The sequence below is a fragment of the Pleurodeles waltl genome, chromosome 7 (assembly GCF_031143425.1).
Source record: "Pleurodeles waltl isolate 20211129_DDA chromosome 7, aPleWal1.hap1.20221129, whole genome shotgun sequence".
NCBI lineage: Eukaryota > Metazoa > Chordata > Amphibia > Caudata > Salamandridae > Pleurodeles > Pleurodeles waltl.
Window position 1 is genome coordinate 469,074,033 of NC_090446.1, and position 18,699 is coordinate 469,092,731.

Genomic DNA, 18,699 nt, shown 5'->3' on the forward strand with positions numbered 1-18,699 from the left:
GGATCTGGTCAAAAGCAACACTGGGCACAGCTTTACTCTGCGCCCAGACTTTGGCCACGCCTGGCAGGTATTTTTGTGGGGGAACGGACTAAGGACGTGATCATCGGCCACGCTCAGAGTACAGTGCATGTCCAGCCCATCCCGTGAGCTGCGGGCCACATGCTGCAGCCATAAGGGCATGGCATCAGGGTTATGACCCAAGGATGAGCTCAGGCTTTGTTATTGGTGATTGGGGGTCTGCGCTTCAGTAAGACTATTACTACAAAGCTAAATACGTTTAGAGTTACACTTTAAATCACTAACATTATTATCACTCTCATAAAAAATGTCAAAATTCTCAAAAAAAATTAAGGTGAATAAGTAATATTGTTCCGATTCCAAACCTAAAATCCTCTCAAATCCTTTTTTTGGTGAACAACACATTCATGACCGCACATTAAATCAACATTATGTAGGTGATGAATAATGTCATTAAAAACAAAGTGGTTTAAAATTGTGGTGCCTGAAATAACTCTTATGACAAAGAGGAAGTAGACAAGTAAAATGGTAACAGACCAAAATCGGTGGACACTTGAGGCAGGTCACTATGCTCAGTTCCCAGTGCAGGCTGTGCACTAAGGTCAAAGATACAGATATGTTTTCTGAGATCACAAATGAAAAAAAGACTTGAATTACCAGCCTACTCCTAAATTGAAGGAATGTTAGGATACATTCCGAAACAAAAAAATATATATTGGGGAAGGGGTGGGGCAAACGAGACTGACACTGTGCTGTGTGAAAAAGGACATTTTATTGAAGACAGGTGCACCTAACAATAACATATCCTGGGCCTTTGCCTTCACAAAACAAATAACCTCACTGTACAATCATATACCTCTACTGCTACCCCTCCCCTACCCTTCACCCCACTGCCTGAACTTCTTATTAACTGCGTGGTTGCTGACTTACAACTCCTCTCACCTGCCAATAAATATAACTGTAACTATCCTAACTTCAAGTTGAACTTTGAACAACCTGGGTTGTCCAGGCGCAGGCCAATCTACCCTGCTCCTTTTATCTGGGCTGCTTCTTTAAAGCCTAAAACTCTGCAAATAAAGTCAACTGGGCCTTTTTCTGCCTCCCCACCAACACTTGACCCCTCTAATGTCACACTCCAAACAAGCTATGCAAACAATCCTTAGTATGCAACAGATATAGCTCCATGCCCATAAAGGACAGATGGACGCCATCTCCCCTAAAGAACGCCTCATCCAGTAAGCGAAGGTACGTATGCTCCAAAACCGTGATCCCTTTTCCCTAGCAAAGCTTTTCATCGCCTTGGTAATCTTCTTTCTCGCCCTTTCAATAGCCCCAGGTCTCTGCGCTCCCCACCACACCTGACACAGAACAAATTCAGTCCAAATCACATGGCAACCTGACCAGAACTGCAGGATATCCCAAAGATCGTTTTTCATGGCCATCATCAACTGGAGACCCTTTCTTGCTACAAGATCATTTTTCGCCAAGTGAATCAACAGCAGATCAGGACACCGCCTCCTCACCATCCAACCATTCAAATCTGGTAACAATTCAGACCACCTCATACCCCTTTTCCCGTGTCATCGCAGGCTAAAGGCAGCCGAATTTAAACCCAGATTGCCCCCATGCCATCCTTTCTGTGCTTGTCTGCTTGCCCATTTGATGAAGGAGTGCCCCACCAACCGAATCGACAGCACTGGGTATTCTGGACCTGCAACCGAACATGTAAAGAACAAAAAACAAATAAAATCACCAAACAACATACAACACCTCATCTTCATCCTTGCGCACACAGCTTTGCATACAATCAGAAACCCTCCCCCTGCCTTCATTATGCACTCCTTGCCCCAGCCCTGCCTCTGTAGCTAAGCCAATGTGGGAAGAATGTGTGCCAAAATCTGCAGGATCAAACCCCAACACTGCTACTGCCCGGAAAAGAATAAACAATAGTTGAAAGGCAGTGACTGATTTCTGGTCCTCATGCATGAAGACTATATCGAATGGCTCACCCCTCTGAGATAGTAACCACCTACCCCACTCTATGGGGCAAAGGGGCCTTACTGGGTATGGCAGGAAGAGAATGCTTACCCCACGCCCAATATGATCAGTCTTTGACTTACATGACCAGCTCCACAGTTCCTTCCCCCAAGTGGATGTCACCTCATGGAAGAGTTCACCTGCCTTCCCCTCCCAAGAGTTCTGAGACCCTAAAGGTCCTGAAAAACATCCATATCATCAGAGTGCTGAAAAGCAAGTCTTCCGAACTATCAAAACTTACCAACCCCAATTTGGGCACAAACTCTGCCAATATCTTGAACGACACTGGCTTCCTCACCCTCCCTTTATGACCCGCCTCCCTAGCTCACCCTTCAAGCATCCTGGTCCCCAACTCGCTGGCAGAAAGAGGGTAACCCCAAAGGAGCTTCCCCATAAAGGCAATGCCCGCCAGCTTCCCTGCTTTCAGCACTCTAGATTAGCCCTTCTCGATAAGGGTCAATATAAATTGGACTACATCCTCCACTCTCTCCCATTCCTGCTGACGCCTACATGCCCCACTGTGTAAAAATTCCCTCCATGTTTGAAAGTAGGCTCACCGCATGGAGACTGCCAATGAGTAGGTCACCAGCTGCAGCATCCTTTGCCTCCTATGGCTCACCAGTTTAGGGGCATCAACACTTCCGTCAGCTCCACGTCCTTGGCCAGCCCAAGGAACTGCTCCTACTGTGAACGAGACAAAGCATCCGCAATGCCATTGTCCATGCCAGGCACCTGCCTCACCCTAAATGCAATGTCATGTCTGAGACACAAGAGGACAAATATCCTGAGCAACTTGGCCACTTGCCCATCTCTTGCAGACTGGCGGTTAATAACATGCACTACCGCTATGTTGTTCAGCCTGAAAAGCACTTTCGTGTGAGCCAACTCCTGTCCCCAGGGCAACAGTGACACCACCATCAGAAAGAATTAGAGAAAGGCAATACTCCCACCTCCCCTTTTCCAGTCCTTTGGCCACTCGTGCGCAGACCACCTTCCCTTCCAGTAGATACCAAAACTTATCCCTCCTGCTGCATCAGAAAATATCTGTGCATCCCACTCCGTCTCCTCCCAGGCCCTCAAAGGGACCCCGTTAAAGGTCTCCAAAGATGTCTCCACATCCTGAGGTCCTTCTTCACCCCTGCTGTCAAACACACACGACGGTGCGGCAAACGTCCCCCATCAAAGCCAAGCCCAGTCGCCTGTAAAACATCTGTTCCACCCACACCACTCTGCATGTGAAGTTCAAGTGTCCAAACAAAACCTGAATGTCCCGTACTATCACCTTCTACCTTCCCAACATGTCACTCAACAACTTCAACATTGCCTCTGTCTTGTCACCAGGCAGGCCTACATCCTCAATGAGTCCATTTTAATCCCTAAAAATTACACGTTGTACTGGGGCCCACAGTTTTTTCAGTTCCAAAGGGACCCCTAGGTCCCCTATAATAATCTGAACTTGCTCTAAAGCTCTCTGACACCACAGCGAGTTTGGGTGACCCACCATGAAGAAGTCATCTAGATAGTACATCACCAACTGATGCCCTGACCGTACACTAAATATCCACTTAAAAATGTACTGAAGCTCTCAAACAGTGCAAACGATATGGGGCAACCCATTGTCAGCGCTTTATCCACGTACCAGGCACCTTCAAATTCAATGCCCAATACCTCAAACTCATCAGGGCGTACCAGCAGCAAATAGAAAGCCAAATTAATGTCACTCTTTGCCATCAAAGCACCCTCTCCAAGCTGCTCCACCAATTGAAAAGCCACATCCACTGATGCATAAGTCACTGATACTCGCTCATCAGGAATTAAATCATTAACCGAATTTCCTTCCGGCCAAAACAAATGCTGAATAAGGCGAAACTGTCATTGCTCTTTTTTAGGCCTGCCATGCCTCCTTCCCTCACCTCTTTACTTAACTTGTCCTGTACCACCTGCCTATGTGTCCCTGCCGACCTGAGATTGTCCGCCCAACGTTGCCCTATTGGCCCAGTGTACCCTAAGCGGAACACCCAAGAGAACCCCTCCCGGAGCAGCGCAGTTTCGTGAACCTTGTCATACCGCACCAGCCAGAAATTGAGCCTATCCAGATTAACTGCTCTTTTCCCCAGTTCTCTGAGACCCTCTCCCCCACTTTGGGAGGAGGTGGGGTTGTTTTGTTGGGCCCTAAAATTGCCTGGTTGGGACTGTCCCTGACTCCACGACCCCCCTGTGCTATTAGATCCCCCATAGCAGTTGACAACGGCATGCTGGCCTGAGCAGTTGGAGCATTCATGCCTTAAACTGCAATATTCGCTTGTGCAAAGACCCTTGTTAAAGTCGCAGCATGTCCTCCTTGTGCACTTCCACTCCCCAGACCTGTAGTATGTGCTTTGGCTGTAGAACCCACCCCCACTTGAGTGGGATGCTCCCAAAACTTGCGATAAACTATGGGCAAGCCACTGGCAGTATATACCATCTTGCCAAATTTAGCAGCGCTTATGGAATGTTGCCATAGATGCGTTCAATTTCTCCCAACTGCACCAGAGGATCCACCACCATCTGGGCCTGAAACTCATCGTATTGGATCCAGGTGTAACACCCATAACTTAACTGTGCCTTTCTAATCACGTCCATGTATTTCAGCAATGCCACTGACCTCTCTGGGTACTTTTCGCAGTAAACATTGGCAAATAATAAAAAAATCTGCCATCCAATTTTCTATGGTAACCAGCACTTTGGGATGCTTTGACAGCTCAACCTCCTCCTCCTTTGAACCATCCTTTGATCGTATCTCCCTTTTAAGTAGTTTTAACATTTTGCCTTCCCCCCCAAATATATTTTCATTTGTCAATAACATCAAATGTGTCTCTAAGCGCTTCAACACTCACATGTATGGAAGCTTCTTAATCTTGACCTCCTTTCTTGCAATGCCGTTGACTTTGTCCTCCTTCCCATCCCCGTCTTTTTTCATTTGTGACCCCGTTTCTGCTGACACACTGTCCCACTCCTTAGAAACCCTGTCATCCTTAACCCACGGTTTCCTTGCCCTGTCCAGTCCTGCTTCGTCTGTCCCCAGGCCAACATTTGCCAAATACTTGCCCTTCCAGAGGCGAGCTGCACCTTCACTACTTTGTTCCATGGCCTCGACTGCCACCAAAATCATTGCCTTCTTACTCACCTGTGTATTCTTAACTGGTGGCAAGGTTGGTGGCCGTTAGTAACTCTACCGCCGTGCCAGTGACTGGGCCTTGTGTACACCCCCATGACTGTCGTCCCGCCCGGGAATGCTTTGCTCCTGAATTACATGATAAACAGTATCAGATGCCCCCCCGCACTCCCCCGGTCTGCCCTATACAACCATTCTGTCTCATCCATCAACTGTGGTGCTTCCTACTCACGCACCAGCCCTCATCCAAACTGTCTGTTTCTACCACATCATAATCCAGCACAGTGTGAACACTACAGACACCACTCAGAGCCCAAGAAGGGCCAGGCTGTTCATCATCCTGGCATTGAAAGCTCGCCTGGGCAGTCCAGCTGCCGTCGGAGTGCACTGAACGGCCCTAACCTGCCCCCTCCCCCTCCCTGCTACTGAACATATGGGATGTACCTGACCTGGGATGCTGGAGGCCGCCTTAAACCTGCCATCCCAAGCTGCATCCGCACTGGTGCTGCTCTGCCATGTGCATAACGATGCTAGGCCCCCGGTGGTCCAGCCACCTTCTCTTCGGACAAGGGCTCGTAAGCAGTTCTGGTCTTCCCAATACTGCTCCTGCTACTATGTGCCGGCTACTGTAAAATACGACATAGGTCCGGTAAGCTTGTCTCGCCCTTACTCTCCCCTCCTCTGCCCCTCCATTCATGGCCCTTCACCCATCTCCCAACCGCGGGAAACATCCTTTTTTACGACTTTTTTTTCCCGAAAGTCGTGGTTAACGAAAGCGCAACAACGCTTTTTTTAACCACGACTCCGTTTTTTTGTGCCTTAACTACGTATGTTCTGAACAACGAACATGCGTGGTTAAGGTACAAAGAAGGGAGTTGGCGAAGGTAATGGTGGGTTTAGGTTTTGGGGAGGGGGGTTTTAGGTTTTGGGGTGGGGTTGGGGGGTGGGGCGTTTTTGGTTTTGGGTGGGGGGTCAGGGGGTTTTAGGTTTTGGGGTGGGGTTGGGGGGGTGGTGCGTTTGTGGTTTTGGGGAGGGGGTGGGGGGTTAGGGGGTTTTAGGTTTTGGGGTGGGGTTGGGGGGGTGGGGCGTTTTTGGTTTTGGGGAGGGGGTGGGGGGTTAGAGGGTTTTAGGTTTTGGGGTGGGGTTGGGGGGGTGGGGCGTTTTTGGTTTTGGGGAGGGGGTGGGGGGTCAGGGGGTTTTAGGTTTTGGGGTGGGGTTGGGGGTGGGGCGTTTTTGGTTTTGGGGAGGGGGTGGGAGGTCAGGGGGTTTTAGGTTTTGGGGTGGGGTTGGGGGGGCGTTTTTGGGGAGGGTGTGGGGGGTCAGGGGGTTTTAGGTTTTGGGGTGGGGTTGGGGGGGTGGGGCGTTTTTGGTTTTGGGGAGGGGGTGGGGGGTCAGGGTGTTTTAGGTTTTGGGGTGGGGCGTTTTTGGGAGTGGGTGGGGGGTCAGGTGGTTTTAGGTTTTGGGGTGGGGTTGGGGGGTGGGGCGCTTTTGGTTTTGGGGAGGGGGTGGGGGGTCAGGGGGTTTTAGGTTTTGGGGTGGGGTTGGGGGGTGGGGCGTTTTTGGTTTTGGGGAGGGGGTGGGGGGTCAGGGGTTTTAGGTTTTGGGGTGGGGTTGGGGGTGGGGCATTTTTGGTTTTGGGGAGGGGGTGGGGGTCAGGGGGTTTTAGATTTTGGGGTGGGGTGTTTTTGGTTTTGGGGCGGGGGAGGGGGTGGGGGGTCAGGGGGTTTTAGGTTTTGGGGTGGGGTTGGGGGGGTGGGGCGCTTTTGGTTTTGGGGAGGGGGTGGGGGGTCAGGGGGTTTTAGGTTTTGGGGTGGGGTTGGGGGGGTGGGGCGTTTTTGGTTTTGGGGAGGGGGTGGGTGGTTATGGGGTTTTAGGTTTTGGGGTGGGGTTGGGGGGGTGGGGCGTTTTTGGTTTTGGGGAGGGGGTGGGGGGTCAGGGGTTTTAGGTTTTGGGGTGGGGTTGGGGGTGGGGCATTTTTGGTTTTGGGGAGGGGGTGGGGGTCAGGGGGTTTTAGGTTTTGGGGTGGGGTGTTTTTGGTTTTGGGGCGGGGGAGGGGGTGGGGGGTCAGGGGGTTTTAGGTTTTGGGGTGGGGTTGGGGGGGTGGGGCGTTTTTGGAGGGGGTGGGGGGTCAGGGGGTTTTAGGTTTTGGGGTGGGGTTGGGGGGTGGGGCGTTTTTGGTTTTGGGGAGGGGGTGGGAGTTAGGGGGTTTTAGGTTTTGGGGTGGGGTTGGGGGGTGGGGTGGGGCGTTTTTGGTTTTGGGGAGGGGGTGGGGGGTCAGTGGGTTTTAGGTTTTGGGGTGGGGTTGGGGGGTGGGGCATTTTTGGTTTTGGGGAGGGGGTGGGGGTCAGGGGGTTTTAGGTTTTGGGGTGGGGTTGGGCGTTTTTGGTTTTGGGGAGGGGGTGGGGGGGTCAGGGGGTTTTAGGTTTTGGGGTGGGGTTGGGGGGGTGGGGCGTTTTTGGTTTTGGGGAGGGGGTGGGGGGTTAGGGGGTTTTAGGTTTTGGGGTGGGGTTGGGGCGTTTTTGGTTTTGGGGAGGGGGTGGGGGTCAGGGGGTTTTAGGTTTTGGGGTGGGGCGTTTTTGGTTTTGGGGAGGGGGTGGGGGTCAGGTGGTTTTAGGTTTTGGGGTGGGGTTGGGGGGGTGGGGTGAGGGATGTAGGGTGAATGGTGTCTATTACTAATGCTTTTATCAGGAATGCCTTTACAACGAAATATCGTTGTTAAGGCATTCGTGGTAAAATCATTAGTAGTAGCAACGAGGTCGGTGTTCCGACCTCGTTGTTAAGGCAGTAGTTGTTTTTGAAGTCGTTGTTTCGTCGTACAATCCCCAACCGCCGGAGTGTCCACTGTCTCTACCTCCCCACCTGACTCTGGGGCTCTTGCACTGTCTTTCTAATATATGATCCCCTCTCCAACCTACTATAAAGCTATCCCGGGGGCTTGCACCAGAAGAATTCCTCTTCGCCTGGCTTCCCCCACAAAATCCACCTGCTTCACCCGCTGACTTGCCTTGTCTCTCCCCGTCGCTCCACTGGGGCATGCCTGCCCCCAGTGCCAAAGCTGGACCCCATGCCTTACCCTCTGCCCCTCCCTTCTTTCCCCCTACCCTCAGATCCAGCACCTCAGAACACAGACCTCCCTGGGCTGGCTCCCACCAAAGTCCCAATTAAAATAAGATATTGTAAGTGCAAGTGCAGTCGGCCACCCATCTTCATCTTTTGGGCTGTTGTTGTGTCATTTACATTTTTCTTCCACCCACTACAGTATACCGCATGGGACACTAGGGCAGTAGTCCACTTTAGCCACTGGCTAAGTTCACTCTGAGTGACTCTACTCTTCTCTTTCACAAGCATCCCATATACACAGCAAGTACTTTACTTAGGTGGCAGTAACTACTATGGCAATGTTTACTTTTGGAGACCAAAAATATTTTCGCTTTTTTCCTATTTTTGGTAAAGGGCTGGCATCTCCATAAAAATGTTTTGTAAAAACCATGACAAAACAAGCACTGTTAAAGCTAAAGGTGCTGTCAGTCAATGCCAAATTGATTGGTTTTGCCAATGTTTGCTTTCAAAATAGTAAAACAATGTATTTAACTTTTCAAAGAAAATGGCTACTTCATGCCTATTTCGTGTAAACCTACATCACATCTAGATGTTCGTGTATCAAACACATCTAGACTTTTACAGTATATATGATCATAATTGCTAATCTTGTGTCCAGTTATAAAACAATTTTCCAAGAACATGGAGCAATAGAAGATTTTGTACCATATATCACAGCTTAATTGTTGTGACCAAATGCATGCTGCTTAAAACAGCGGTATAGGTGTTGCAGTGCCAGGTGCTCAGTGGTGGTTTGGCTGATGGACATAGTTCTAAAGCTTCAGGCCCTTTATTTTGAGAAAGTACTCAATGCCAACATATAGGAAGTCCTAACAATACAAGGATACTCGTATACAAAAATATTATCATATAACATTTCGTGGCCAGAATATGTACTAGGAGAATATTGTAAATGTAAATATAGCAGGTAAGCATATATTTACTATGCTTAACTCCTCAGTTATGTACCCTGTTTACATATAGTATCCAAGTACATAGATGAGGAGCTGAGTATTGTAAATCTATACTTATGTATATATAGTTACTTTCAAGATATTGTGGTAGGCAATACTTTGACTGATATATTTTTGTAGGGCGATAAGTTAAAGCACAACATTCTGGTACAATGCCTAAGTCTAAAACTCCATGTACAGGAAGGACGAGAGCCAGTCTTTAACTTTTTGAGGAGCTTCTGGTTGTTTTGGTGTTCATTTGTGAATATTTAGATAATGGCTTTATTTTTGTCAGATTTCTCATGTCATCACGGGCAGGTTGCTGCCAAAGCCTTTGTCTGAATGCTAACGGTGTGTGAAATTGGTGTGATGTGCTTTGTGTAATTGCTCAAAATTTCAAGAAAATATATGTGCAATTACTTGAAACGTAAATCTGTAATTCAGATCCATATTTAAGAGCGAATTGTGTCCTTGCATCAATTTTTTAAATGCGGACATAGTTCATGCTAAGAAATTGCCTAGAAAACATGTTTGCTGTAAAAACAGTCAATGCATTCTGGTTGCTAGCGTTCTTCCTAAGCTCCTGTGCTATAATGTTTGTGCTCCGGCGACATAATTACGCGAGGCACCACACTGGAGCAATTCGAGAACTTCACATAACAAACATAATGTAAAACTCCCCAAATTCTGCGAATTATGTCAGCCTAGTTCAATTTTTGCCCAGGCTTAGTGCATACATGAAGAGACAGGGATGGTGAGTTATGTCATTTTGGAGTCCGTATGTAAAATGAGGTGTCTCTTAAGGCTCCTGAACTCCGAGAGCCTGATTCACAAGGTCAAACTTACACTTTTGTGAACGTTTACCTTTGTTTTGGAATCGGCAAAACTGCATTTAATAGTAATTTAACCAGTGCGGAGACTACACACATAAAAAGATTTAAAAAAACATGCCTATCTTTCTATGTGCGGAGTTCTACTCCCCGACTGCGCAGCCTGTGCACTCGTAAAATTACTATTAAAATGACGTTTTGTGGATTCTAAAATAACCATAAACTTACACAAATCTATAAGTTTACCTTTGTGAATCAAGCCTTGAGTGAGTAGTGGGCCCAGTACAGTACCCTGTAGCCCGAGTGAATCTGGGGGGGCTCAGAACTGATCCATAGCTCCTGAGAGAGGGCCCAGGAAAGTTCCTCTGTGTCCAAGTGAGTGAATGGTGGGAGTCCCCTACTGCTCCTCACTTCCGAGAGAAACTTGAGGAAGCAGTACCCCCTGTCGTCTCCCCGCATGTGACCAAAGGGTGACACCTGGAGGTTAGGCTTTAAGACCTCTCCACGAGTCCCAATGTGTATGTCCTTGCATCCGAGCTGTGCTGTTGTACTTGTGTTCTTCATCCTTTAACTCTGCTTTCCTTTTTCAACTCCTTCTAGACCTGGAGCACACTGGCCCACGCTTTGACTCCCTCTTCCCATCTTTGGACCATCATCAACGTGGGCTGCCTGGCCCCCAGGGCCCTGCCCTCTCCTTGCCCCCCCACCTGGGCTACGGCCAACCCCCTCCTCAGTGCCAAGCATCCCGCCTTCCAGGTAATGTGAAGATGACCATGGAGAACATCGAGCTGTGGAAGCAGTTCAATGCTATCGGCACCGAGATGATCCTCACCAAAGCGGGCAGGTATGTTTATCCCCACTGATTCACAGTGCAGCAAAAAGGGACTTACACGAGTCTTGTGATGTGAAAGTGAGGCTAGTTCTTCTTTTGTTTTGCTGAAGGTATGTGCTATGGTGTGGTATGGTAATGTGCCATGTTATGTTACGATATAACACTCGTCTGCCAATCACTTAGTCTGTCAGCGGGTATTTGACATGTTCCACCTTTCTTTCTCCTTTTGTCCTTCACCACCCTTTTCTCCATTTGTGCTTGCTTTCACTTTCTAATTTCCACTGAAAAGGGCGTATAGTGGTTACCACACCATGCATGCCTTCTCGCTTTTCTGATACACCGAACCAAGAGCCAAAGTATACCTTGTCTATATATATATATATATATATATATATATATATATATATATATATATATGACTAGATCCAACATACCTACTCCGCACACTGCACCTCCACCTGGGTGACATGGGACTGCACAAGAAATTACCCATCATAGGACTCTACACTATGTAGCGCAAGCATTTAATATGACCACAGATTCCAAGAAGGCTTGAAGAAGCCAGTTTGACTAAACATGAGTTGTCTTTTTTGTGGAAAAAAAGGAACAAAAAACATCAGACCTTCAGATAATTGTCTTTGTTTAACCTATGTCTCTGTAGCTTAATACTTGGGTTAACATGTCTGTCTGCTTACAGCTATTGCCAGTGTTTTGTTAATGTTCCAAAACAATAGGACAGAGAAGCAGGAAAAGTGGTCAGACAGAAACAATTTCAAGTTCTGTGGATGCCCATAGGAGCAGAGGGTCAAGACCCTATACCAAGGTCACACAACCCTGCTGTTTCCAAATGTTAGAAATCTAGATTTTGGTTGGCAGAGGTATGCACCCTGTCCAAGCAGGAACCACAATCCAGGTCAGGGTAAGTCACAAACACACCCGAGGTTAACCTGTGCACATCCACATGTATCGTGACACAGAGCAGTCAGGCTTAATTTAAAAGGCAATGTGTTAAGTATTTGTGCAAAACGTCAGACAGTAAAACAGTGAAAACACCACTCAAAAAGATACATCACATGGTTAGAAAAATAGATCTCTACTTAATAAATAAACCAAGACAGGAATCCAATAAATAGAACTTTAAAAATTATTTTTTAGAGAATAAACTGTGAAAGAGGTCTTAGAAATAAGAAACTCCAAATGGAGATATCTGGTCATGCTGGACCAGGACACAGTCAAAATTTCAAGCCGATTTCAATGGAGCACGGGCCAACTACATGGACCCAGTGAGGTCCGCTGAACAAAAGTACCTTAATCCTGGTTGCGTAGAAATCGGGGATGCACTGAACAGACTGAAGCAAAGTGTCAGTGTAGGTCCCAGCAGTGGAGGCAACGCGTCGATCATTTCCACACAGGAGCGAAGAAATGTTGATTTTTCTCCACGCAACATCAGCGATGCGTTGGGTCCGAGATACAGCGGTTCCGAAGGTGATGCACCAAGGTTGATCTGCACTGGAGAGGGGATGCATCAACTTCGATCCACGCACTGGGGCTGATGCGCTCGTTCGAACCCACACAACGAGGGCAATGTGCCGGTTCCCATCTGCTCAGCAGCTGAGATGCATTGATTTTGACATGAGAAGCCCTTTAAACCCACTTCCAAGGGGCCATGACTGAGCTGGCACCACTTGGCAGGGCAAGACTCAAAGCTGTCAGAGTTCAGGTGCTGTAGCAAGTGAGTTGGGAGTCCTTTGTGTCCATCAGACTTCAGAAAACAGGATGCAAGCAGCAAGTCCTTGAAGTCACTTTGTTTCTGGGTCGAATAGATGCAGGTCCAGTCCTTCTCATTAGCAGGCAAGGAGCACAGCAGAGCAGGAGTCCTGCGGAGTAGCAGTCCACCAGAGTGGCAGTCCTTGTAGGAGCACTGCAGCCCTTCTTCCTGGCAGAGTAACCACAGGTCCAGAAATGTACTGGGTTGGTGGTGTCTGAGGTATAGTACTTCTACCCATTTGTGCCTTTGAAGTGGACAAGACTTCCAAGAGAGGCCTTTGAAGTGCACAGAGTCCCTGTCCTTCCTGACCTGGCCCCATACTCCCTACAAGGGGGGTATGCAGCCCTTTGTGTGGGGACAGGACACAGCCTATTCAGATGTAAGTGCCAGCTCCTCCTCCCAGCCTGCCCAGGATGGCCCATCAGGCTGTGGATGGCCCATCAATTATACCTAAGTTCCATTTGTGTGTGGCTGTCTAAAGAGAAAGCACGAAGCCGAGTTGTCACCAACCCCAGTCATGTATTCAGAGACAAGCAGAAGGCACTCAATGGTTAAAATGAAAAAATGCTAATTTTCTAAAAGTTTGGCAGCACAAAAGGATCACAGATCTGGGTTTAATCCATTGTTCTTTTGCTCACCATGCCACCCCAGTATTGACCCAACCATATGTAAATCAGTCTTGACCCTCAGCCCGAACTGCCAGACCAGGTCCTCCATGGACTGCAAACAAGCAGCCTGTGACCGGTTTCAGGGTATCACCCTCCATCAGCCAAGCTAACTTAAATCCAGTGGCACAGTGAGCACAGGACCCACATCTGGGTATACTCTTCTTACTTAGGGCAACCTTAGCAGCACAACAGGTCAATGAACCAAGTACTGCAACTTTTCAAACACTCACTCCAATCACAGATCTGAGTTTAATCCATTGTTCTTTGCTCACTATGCCACCCCAGATTAGACTCAGCAATATGCAAATCAGTCTTGACCCTGTCCCCTATGGGAACAGTCCAGTCCGAAATCCCAGGCCAAGTCCTCCCTGGACCCAAAATAAGCATCCTAGGACCAGTTTAAGAATATCACCCTTTATCAGCCAGGCTAGCTTGAATCCAGTGGCACAGTGGGCACCGGACCCACATCTGGGCATACCCTTCCAACTTAGGGCAAATTTAGCAACACAAAAGGATGATGTGCTGAAACTTTTCAAACACTCACCCCTAGTCACAGATTTGGGCTTAATCCATGGTTCTTTTGCTCACCATGCCACCCCAGTTTGGACCCAGTCATATGCAAATCAGTCACCCTAAGTGCATTTGTATCCTTTAGTTGGAAGGGTATGCCCAGACGTGGGTCCCGTGCTCGCTACGCCACCAGACTCAAGCTAGCCTGGCTGAGCAGGGGTGCTTGTTTCTGGTTGAGGGAAGACCTGCCTTGGCAGTTTGGGCTGGAATGTTCCCATGGGGAACGAGGTCAAGACTAATTTGCATATGGCTAGGTCCAAACTGAAATGTCATGGCAAGCAAAACAAACTAATGGATTAAACCCAGATCTGTAACTGGGGGTGAATGATTGATTTGTTCCACATTTCTTCCATCATCTGTTCTTTTTGCTCTTCCTGAAAGTGGCATTTTTGGCACTACAGTTTGAAATCCAGCTTTGCAATAAGTTGTGATTTTAAATAGTGATTCCAGAGACACAAAACATGGGGATGCCATCTCTTCCCATTTGGAAATTACACTTATAAAGTATAATAAGGTAATCCCAATGTTATCCTGTAGAAGAGATAGGCTTCACAATAGTGAGAAACACATTTATGATGTTTTCATTACTAGGACATTTAAAACGTAACAGGACATGTTCTACTTTTTAAATAGATTTCATCCTGCCCTTAGGCTGTCCAAGATCTACCTTAAGGGTGACATATGTATTAGAAAGGAATGTTTAGACATGGCAAAAGAGTTAACTTGACAGGTCCACATGGCAGTTTAAAACTGCACACACAGTTTCTGCAATGGAAGACTTGAGACATGTTTGAAGTGCTACTGAAGTGGGTGGCACAATCAGTGCTGCAGGCCCACTAGTAGCATTTAATTTACATGCACTGGGCACAGTTAGTGCACGTTAATAGGGACTTATAAGTAAATTAAATATGCCAATTGTGAATAAACCAATGTTGCCATGTTTTAGGCAGAGAGCACATGCAGTTTAGCCCTGGTTAGCAGTGGTAATGTGCCCAGAGTCCTGAAGCCAGCAAAAACGAGGTCAGCAAAACAAGAGGTCTGAGGCAAAATGTCAGGGGAAACCACATCAAGGATGTCAGGTCAAACACCATACCTACTCCTGGAGAGGATGCTAAAATGGAGCCTCCTGAATTACAGTGAAAAATAACTTGATAAACGGGAAATTACACGTTGGTCTACTGCTACCAGCAAAGCTCAGTGTGACTTGGAAAGCTGACAATTTTCCACAGTGGTCTGGAACACATTTCAGAGTGGGGGTTCTGCCATCACTCTTACATCACTAAAGTCATGTGGATTGTGATAAATCCAATTGTTAGCCACAGAAAATGTGTAGCAAATGAGCCATACCCATTAAGAAGGAGTGTGGCAAGGGTGTAATGTGTAGCTCATGCTGCATTTAGAGTTCACTCGCAAATAAATGAATAAAGCATGGCATGGTAGCGAACTGTCCATTTACAGACATTACATTTTCCTTTGAAATGGCCACTAAATTTGAAGACACACAATTTTACTAATAAAACTATGTTGCACACAAACAATAATGTGTATAAAAAGGGGTTTCACCAAGTGTCTTTATTTGTTTTGATCCTATCAAAATCTTAGGGGCTGATTTAGATCTCGGCGGCTGAAATACTCCATCACAAACATGACCGATATCGCATCTGCCATATTACAATCTCCTTAGGATATAACAGGACCATAATACAGCGGACGGGATAACCGTTGCATTTGTGACTGAGTATTCCCCTCCGCCAAGATCTAAATCAGGCCCTCAGTTTGTATCACACTTCAAATTTAGAAATGTCCTACCTTTGTGCTTTCTTTAATGCTGATGGATTTTTAAATAGTTGTACGATTCACTTACAGGTATTTAAATGTTTATGTGTGTTAGAAAAAAGACATCCTGCAGCCTTTCCTTTCACTGTCCACTACCCCTGCAAGATTGTCACAGTGCAGTTGAAAAAAGCCTCTCACTTTGCCATTGAGGAAAGAGCTCCATGAGAAAAGAATAAGCAACAATGTGTCAGGAGACATAGCTTGACAGTTGACCTCTGTCTTTGAACACACAGCAATTGTGGCAAGATAAAAACAAAATTTAAAGGCATCTTTATTGTTCATACACCTTGTTAACTCCAGTATGGTCCAGCCCCTATGATTTCCCGGGATGCTGAAAATGAAGACACTTTGCCTAAAGTGCTTAGCTTAGCAGCAGTTTGGAGTAGAGTGGTGTGACATAGCGGAGAATGGTGTGGAGTGGCATAGAGTAGCTTGGAGTGGCATAGAGTAAAGTGAAGTGGCGTGGAGCAGAGTCGCATACAGTAGACTGGACTGGCATAGAGTGGCATAGAGTGCAGTGGCATAGAGTAGATTGTCATAGAGTGGTGTAGAGTGGAACTCCATGGTTTAGAATGATATAGAGAGGCATAGAGTGGAGCAGAGTAGAGTGTAGTATAGATTGGCTTGGCGTGGAGCAGAGTAGAGTGGAGTAGAGTAGAATGGCATAGAGTGAAGTGGGGTAGAGTAGAGCGGTGTAGAGTAAAATGGCATTGTATGGAGTGGGGCAGGTGATGTAGTGTGGCACTGTATGAAGTGGATTGGTGTGGCATAGAGTGGAGTGGTGTGGAGTTGCATTGAGTGGAGTGGCAAAGAGTGGAGTGGCACAGAGTGGTGTGGATTGGCATAAAGTAAAGTGGAATGGCGTAGAGTGCAATAGCATAGAGTAGAATGGCACAAAGTAGAGTGCAGTGTTCTAAAGTGCAGTGGCATACAGTGGTGTAGAGTTGAGTGGCGCATAGTGCACTGGTGTAGAGTGCAGTGCAGTAGAGTGGTGCAGAGTACAGTGGAGTGACATATAGTGTGTGTCATAGAGTAGAGTAGTGTGCATTGCAGGGGTTAGAATGCATTGGCATAGAGTAGAGTGGTGCAAAGTAGAGTGCCATAGAGTGCAGTTGCATAGAGTGCAATGCCATTAAGTGCAGTGGTGTTGAGTGCAGTGACGAAGACTGGAGTGGTGTAGAGTAGCGGTTGCGTAGAGTGCAGTGGCATAGAGTAGGGATGTGCAGAGTGGAGTAGTGTGGTATAAAGTGCAGTAGTGTAGAGGTTTGCAGAGCTGAGTGGCATAGAGGACAGTGGCTTAGATTGCAGTGGCATTGAGTAGAGTGGCGTTGAGTGCAGTTGTGTAGAGTACAGTAGAGTACTGAGAGTGCAGTAGCACAGTGTCCAGTGGCGTAGCATGTAGTGGTATACAGTGCAGTGACATACAGTGCATTGTCACAAAGTAGGGCGGTGCAGAGTAGAGTGCAGTGGCACAGAGTGGTGCAGAGTAGAGTACAGTGGTGTAGAGTGCAGTGGCTAGAGTGGAATGGTGCAGAGTAGAGAGGCCTAGAGTGCAGTTGTACAGAGTAGAATGCAGTGGTACAGAGTACAGTGGTATACAGTGCAGTGACCTTGAGTAGAGTGCTGTGGTGTAAGTGTTGTGACATAGAGTGCAGAGGAGTAGACTAGACTGGTGCAGAGTAGAATAGTGTAGAGTGCAGTGACCTAGAGTAGAGTGGTGCTGAGTAGCATGCAGTGGTGAAGAGTACAATGGCATAAAGTAGAGTGATTCAGAATAGTGTGGCATAGAATACAGTGGTGCAGAGTAGAGTGTCAAAGAGTGCAGTAGCCTAGAGTCGAGGCTGTGGCGTAGAGTGCAGAGGAGTAGCGTAGAATAGTGCAGAGTAGAGTGTTGTAGAGTTCAGTGGCAAAAAGTGTAGTGGTGTAAAGTGCAGTGGTGCAGAGTGATACAGAGTAGATGGTGTAGAGTGCAATGGCCTAAAGTACAATGGTGCAGAGTACAGTGCAGTGGCAGAGTGCAGTGACGTAAAGTAGAGTTGTGCAGAGTAGAGTTCAGTGACATAGCATGCAGTGGTGCAGAGTAGAGAGCAGTGGCACAGAGTTCAGTGGTGTAGAGTAGTGCAGAGCAGAGTAGAGTGGTGTAAAGTGTAGTGGCGTAGACTGCTGCAGAGTAGAGTGGCATAGATTGCAGAGATCTAGAGTTGATTTTTGCAGACTACAGTGCAGTGGCATAGAGCCCAGCGGTGTAAAGTAGAGTAGTGCAGAGTAGAGGGCAGTAGCATAAACTGTGCAGTGGCATAGAGCAGTGCAGGGTAGAGTGGCATAAAGTGCAGTGGCGTATAGTGCTGCAGAGTAAAATGGCATAGAGTAGAGTGATGCAGAGAAGAGCTGAGTGGCATAGAGAAGAGTGGCACAGAGTGCAGTGGCGTGTAGTGGTGCAGGGTAGAGTGCAATGGCATAGAGTGCAGGGTAGGGTGATGGGAAGGAAAAGAACGAACATGGAAGGGGACCTGGTGAGAGGGAATTGAAGCTACATGGGCGGGGGTATGGGAGATGGACTGAGAACACTAGCAGTCATATGGAGTGCTTGAACACAAAGAAAAAAGTAGCTACAAAACAGGAGCAGTGGATGGACACAAGTACTTGATCTATGCACCAGGGGAGGGCCAAAGTCCATGCTCCAGGGGAGGGCCAAACACAAGAAGATGTCATGCCACCTGCACGCTGTGACAAACTGGGATGAAGGGAATGAGAGCGACGCTGAAGCTAACAATTGGTAAGCTATGGGCGGGCTGTAAGCCCACTGCATGTAAACAACTTGTCTTGCAAGGCTAGCACATGCGCTGTCTAGGCAAAACCTGAAAATGAAGAAGCCTGCTGGAGGGAGTGGAGTGAAAGGATGAAAGGGATTGAGACCAAAAAAGACTTTTGCTC

General features: G+C 47.5%; 1 protein-coding gene across 1 annotated transcript in view; it reads left to right on the forward strand.

Moving 5' to 3' along the window:
* The window catches only part of LOC138304204 (T-box transcription factor TBX6-like), a 42,415-nt gene that overhangs the window by 7,738 nt on the left and 15,978 nt on the right, over window positions 1-18,699 (forward strand). Inside the window, exon 2 of the mRNA XM_069244069.1 lies at window positions 10,692-10,935. Within this exon, the coding sequence (XP_069100170.1) occupies window positions 10,692-10,935 (244 nt within the window). The remainder of the gene's footprint in view (window positions 1-10,691; window positions 10,936-18,699) is intronic.